Raw genomic sequence first — 6040 nt, forward strand, 5'->3', positions numbered from 1 at the left:
TGTTACATCAATCAGTTTCACTAGATCCTTATACAAAGGATCTTCTTGGGAACGTCTTTGATCTAAAGCCTTTAGAAGTTGGGAAGTTTCGGTAAAAGGTTTTCAAATGGTAGGTGCTTCTGATATGAGACTTAGTCCGTTATACGTGGACTTCGATCATAGTGTTTCTTCTTATGGAACAACTTGGGAATTGCCATGGCCTTCGACTACATTTGATCAAGATGACGTGGACTGCTTGACTCAGCGTCTGACGGAATCCCACATGGAATGCCGCGTAAGGAATAATCTGAGCCTCATTGGCAAAGCACAACAATATACATTATTTATCAATAACTGTTCATCTTTTAAAAGTTCAGGGATAAAAGATGATTGATCATGTCTATTCATATTTTATATTGTTGGTGTTCAAATGAGAATGTTCAAATGATGAACAAATATTGAATGGGAATGTTGTTGTAATGTTTTATGGATGATATTGCAACGTCGCAATGCTGGAAGCGATCAAATTACGGTCCCCCTCTGCTTTCTTGGAGCAACGGGGCCCATCATGATCCACAGCTCTAGAGTGGGGGCTCCTTCGTTGGTGCCTCGTACCCATAGGTCACTCACTCACTGATAAGCTCGGCCACTGACCTATACTTAGGCCAAAAAAACTTTGTATTCTTTACTATTTTTGCTTATTCCTGGGTTTTCTTGGTGTTGGTTGAGTCCAATTCTGGTACCAACAAAAGTAAAATGTAATGCCAGTTATGACACTAGGAAAAGCACTATTTAAGATACATTTGAAAAATGCTTTCGAACTAGTTTCCCTTTTTTTTCTTTATCAAATGCATGACATGTGCACAATTTTCATGAATGCTTGAGCAAATACTTCTGTGTATTACAAGCGGAATGTATAGAATTTTTCACTAGATATCTTGATTCCCCTTCATTCCACAGGGAACCAAAACTCAAATTTTAATCTGTTACAATTTTAAACCTCACATTCATTTGTTGCTAACAATTGAGACAATCCCATTCCCCATCAGTATTATGTATAAATTATAATCATCAAGTGAGAAAAAAATAAAAAACTATAAAAGAAACAAAAGAATGGTAGTAAGTTCTGTCAGAACTTTGCACAATGTGAAGGTAGACCTGTTTCTTGATTGACTGCCACTACTTCTGTTGGATTGCATTCAAGTACATCCTGCCTGAGTTTAGCTCCGGCAGCCTTCAAACCTTTCAAAGAAATAGCTTGATTGAAGAGGTTAAGCGAAGGCAATTTTGAAGCCGGAGGCAGTTTTCCATAAGGCAATAAAGTTTTGAAGTCTTGTTTCAACAAGGGCACCTCGAAATCTGTCTTGTCGTGTTTCACTACGTTGTCTTTTGCGCTGATATGAGCACCGGGTTCCATATGATTGGTCGAAAAGCTTTGTTGGTTTGGAAAGTTCGGATATAGGCTAACGTAGCCTCTGAGGTACATCATATCTATCAGAAACTTTTTCCAAGAAGCTTGCCAGCCGTTTGTTCTTGATTTTGGGATTTGGACAGGATTCTGCTTGGCATCTTCTGTGAATCTCATGTTCATGTAGACGTAGAATTCTCTCCAATGCTTGGGGAAGAATACTGCACCCCAACTGCAAGGTAACTGGTGGAGATAAGGTGTGTTTGGATGAATTTGCTTGAAGAATTCCGTTGCATTCCATTTAGGCCTTTCTTTCACGACTTCAACCAAACGAGGGGTGTAGAGGGAGATTGCCAAGAGTTCAGGCAGAGAAATCTGAGGATCATAGTGATATGCCAAAAGAGCGTATTTGATCCAGAGGTAGTAGTAAGGAGAGACCTCGATATCATCTTCGAGTAAGAGCCCAAAGTCATCATCAGATGTGGGGTACCAGCTTTCACTTACGGCTCGAATCAGTCCTCCTTGGATGATTCTTCTACGAAGAATTTTAGGCCCATGAGGCCAATCGAAGGAATTCACGAGCTTTAAAGTTGCCTCATCAACTTTGCTATCCATGTTGAAGGAGATAGGAATCTCATCTCCTACATAGTAGGCATTTCTGAGAGAGTTCAATAGCCTCGTAAGAGAATGCGCACGGTTCTGAGTGATTATATTTACAGAAATCCGCATCTTGTCCCAATCTGCATATATCAAATGAAATTGCATAGGTCATAAACCTGAACATATAGAACTAAAAACAGAGGGAAAATGAGTTCTTAATGGAAAAATTTCCGTACTTGGCAACGCTGTGGATCGTAGATCAGCCATCCAGAGAACCTTAGACACAGATGGTCTTGGTAAAAGAACCAATTTTGAGCCATTTACACTGGTTTCTGAAGCCATCTTCAAAGCTTTTTTAACATTTGAATCGATATCAGCAACTGTTATCACCACGCTCGGGTTGTGAATTTTGATAAGTCCTTTCATGCTCGCATACACTGCTTGTAAAACAGGCACCTCTGACTTTGACAGTCCTGATAAGGCACCAATTCCCAAATCAAAAATCTTGAATCTTCTTTCTTTACATGCTGCCTTAGGCCAACTCATAGCTGCAGCAGCATCTTCACAAGGGCAGAAATTGCCTCCCGAGATGACGAGGTAGGCCTTTTTGCCAAAAGTGGACCTGAACTTTACAAGAAGTGGGGTTAGTGCTTTAACTTCTTCAATGGAGTGAGCATAGAAAAACGCATCAATCTTCTGAGGATGCATAGCAGCCCACTGTGTAACATAACCGGTCGAGAGGGCTTTCCACCATTGATCATCTCTAACTTGAACAGTGCCTTTGAAAATCACTGTGGTTTCAGACACATATGCAAGCCTGTGCTCACTATCACCCCATGATTCTTTATCCTTTGGATCAACGGGCAACACAAATGAACCAGCATCTCTGTACTTCTGAAGTTGATAACTGCATTTCGATTTCGTAAAAAACATCATTTAGGATAAAAGAATACAGTGGATGCAATAATCATCATATTTCACGAAGATTCTGATCAGGACAGACAAGTATTCATAGTTAGGTTTCATGGAAAATACTTCAAAATTGTCATCTAAATCTTGTTAAATAGCTTAGATATTTATTGACATAGCCAATTTAGCAGAATATCTAGTATCCATTACCATTTAATTCACTTATCCAACGAGAACATGTTTTAGCAGTTTAATAGCTACGTACTAAATGCATCACAGTAAAATAAGCATAGAGAAAGTAAATAAATTTACATACCTCAAGTGAAGATCTTCTCCGGTCATGAAAGTGAACGGCGTCTCAGTGAAAAGTGTTTTCACAAGCTCTGCAGACAAAAACCAGGAGCTAGAAAGAAAGTCGACCTGAACAATCCTGTTGATTGTAATGTCATAAGCAGGATCGGGCAAATAAAGCCCTGCCTCTTTTGATCTAAACTTTCTATAGCTCGGGAAAGTGAAGTCCTTCTGTCGAAAAGGCAAAATCCTCCCAATACTGCCCAGAACAGAGTTCTTGTACTTCTCTGTCCCAGCAACATGTGACAAAATTTGTAACATTTTTGTGCCAGGTATCATGTCATCATCGAGGATATACACAAGGTCGGCTTCTGTCTGTAATGCCATTTGGAATCTTCCATAGTACTTGAAATCATAACTTGAACTAATGAAACTGATTCTTGAGTTATTGTAGCTATCTACAATTCGTTTCAAGGAATGCTCGTTTGGACTCCCGAATGAAAGTACCCAAACATGATGAAACGGAATGGTCTGGTGAAGCAACGAATCTAGTTGAGCACACAATGTTTTGCGCTTAAAATGGTTTAAAATAACTGTAACTTTGGGGATATTCGATCCATGCAAATCCCACCTAGACTTCATTGCCATTAGCTCAGCTAGAGTCTCAGTCCCAACAGTCTTGCTCTGGAAATCTAATACTTCTTGATAAAGTTCCCTCTTCAATTTGATCATCACTGCATCATTCGACTTCTTTTGCACAAAATCTATCTTTTCGTGCTCACAAACTTGAGAAGGACTAATTGGGTGGATTTCAGCTGCAATAAGCGAATTGGCTTCTTGGTAATGACTCACAACATGGGGTGTGACAATATATTGTTTCCATTGATGTGCAATTCTTGTCGCCCATGAAAAGTCTGGTTTTGCTCTCAAGTCTATAGAAGGACTCATAAAATACAAGAGCAATGTAGCGTAAACTGCAAAGGTAAACTGTAAGCAAGTTAAAACCGTTACAACACGAGCTGATCCACTCTTTTGCACTCTTAACTTCGCCTTTCCCCCAACATAATCACTCAGCATTCCTTCCAAATAGTCTCCACTTCTCATGTTACTACTCCGGAATAAGCTCATCTCACAAATGGACCTACCTGCAAATATTACATTAGCTTAAAAGAAACCGAAACTGAAAACAAGAAATTCATATTCCATACACGTACTTGTATACTTATCAATGCCTGCACAAATTTTATATACGCTTGTGGATGATTGTACAAGATTATGAAGACTCGAACGCAATATACTTGTGTAACCTTGATTGGATGGCAGCTCAAAAACCTGAATCCAAATTGAAAATAAAGATTTAAGTGATCAAGGAAAAGTAGCTAAATTCTGATGCTGTTGAAAGAGCAATAGATCGTGTGCCAAAACATTATTATATATAGGCATTACACACCTAAAGAATGTATATGTTCAAAGTAATAAATTGTTGTTGAAGGATCCCATGAGAAATGCATCCAAGTTCACATGGGGTTACCCCCACCCCACACTATGGTAATAAACAAATGAGCAGTGGAAACGAGTTACCTACACTTGTTCACACACAAAATCCTCATCTGTAACTAATTAGAAAGCGATTTTGTCGCGATAAAAGGGATATCCCTGCGTTTTTGGCACTTCAAATCAAGAATTTCCTTTGGCATGAACCTAATTTTATATATACAAATTTATCAACCGTTTCCATCTATATGAGTTTATACATTCATAGCATGTTTGGTAAGCAAGATTGAGACTACATTGGATATTGTTGACGAAAATAAAAAATAAAAAATCCTTGTTTATTATTATCCAGTCCTATAATGCGCACACCAAGAGAGCATTTAAAAAGTTGATAGAAGTTCAAAAATAAGCCAAAGAAGGAAAATTAATTAATTCATTTGTTAAAACATAGTAAAATTTATTATCACTAAATATAAGCTATAAAATATAGCAAAAACAGAAGGAAAATTCTTTCTGGGAAACCTAGATACTACTAAAAGTTAATAATCACTGAATCTCACAAATTTCGTAGTCAAATGTTTTTCTTACAAGAAACTTAAAGCCCACAAATTAATTTCTCAAAATTTAGAAAACACTTAAAGTCAATATTCAATATGCATTACCTCTTAGTTTTGCAAAATCCTGATAACTTAAGAAACAAATAATAAATTAAAATTAATGATACAGAATACCAAGCTTAATATACACTACTTTTTCCAATATCCTTTTCTTAGGCTTGAAACTAGAAAAATAAAAATAAAAGAATACCATACTATGTATTATACAGCAAAATCTCCAGAAATTTCAGGGACCGACGTGACAGCTTTTCTTCTTCAGAAAATTAAGCTAAAAGCTATAAACCTCAAGCTTAGAACATGCAGATACTGGGTGGAGTTATAGAGAAGGAATTTATTAGATTAAACGGTGTGTCTACAGAAATTTATGTAGAAAAAATAGGTTGGCAGCTGGGCTGGGTTGACTTTTGGCCTGTAAATATAGGCATTGAAGAATGTATATATAACCATTTTAGCAAATGGCTTTATGCCAAACTTTGGCAAGTTGAATACAAGCAATCACCTTGGACTGGTTTTTCTTGCATGAAATAAAATTCAAATGTGTATGGCTTATTTTTCTGAAGGAATTAAACTGGATTTATAAATTTTCTTATCTTTTTTCGAAATTGGTGGAATTGCACTGGGAGCTGCAGTCTGCAGAAGAGACTGTAACAAAAGAATTAGGTAATTGGAAATCATTTAAAAATGCATTGAAGTATATTATAATTTATTTAAAATGTAGTATATTTTAACAAGATTAAATACT

At 37.1% G+C, this 6040-nt stretch overlaps 1 protein-coding gene across 1 annotated transcript; it reads right to left on the bottom strand.

Moving 5' to 3' along the window:
* Window positions 1-894: 894 nt before the first annotated feature.
* LOC111372823 lies at window positions 895-5820 on the bottom strand. The gene is made up of 5 exons (XM_022995235.1): window positions 5494-5820; window positions 4402-4519; window positions 3213-4332; window positions 2224-2894; window positions 895-2127 (listed from the first exon to the last, which is right to left on the bottom strand). The coding sequence occupies exons 3-5, from the start codon at window positions 4313-4315 to the stop codon at window positions 1109-1111; spliced, it is 2793 nt and encodes a 930-aa protein (XP_022851003.1). The 5' UTR covers window positions 4316-4332; window positions 4402-4519; window positions 5494-5820; the 3' UTR covers window positions 895-1108.
* Between the last annotated feature and the right edge of the window lie 220 nt (window positions 5821-6040).

This window comes from Olea europaea, unplaced genomic scaffold, assembly GCF_002742605.1.
Source record: "Olea europaea var. sylvestris unplaced genomic scaffold, O_europaea_v1 scaffold1031, whole genome shotgun sequence".
NCBI classification, from domain to species: domain Eukaryota; kingdom Viridiplantae; phylum Streptophyta; class Magnoliopsida; order Lamiales; family Oleaceae; genus Olea; species Olea europaea.

What these genes read in the sequence shown, in the direction of transcription:
- LOC111372823 (XM_022995235.1), bottom strand. Translation starts at nt 4,315, where the DNA reads ATGAGCTTATTCCGGAGTAGTAACATGAGAAGTGGAGACTATTTGGAA. An exon ending in GGAGAAGATCTTCACTTGAG is followed by an intron (nt 2,895 to 3,212) that starts GTATGTAAATTT and finishes ATCGAAATGCAG; the next exon opens with TTATCAACTTCAGAAGTACA. An exon ending in ACGATCCACAGCGTTGCCAA is followed by an intron (nt 2,128 to 2,223) that starts GTACGGAAATTT and finishes TGATATATGCAG; the next exon opens with ATTGGGACAAGATGCGGATT.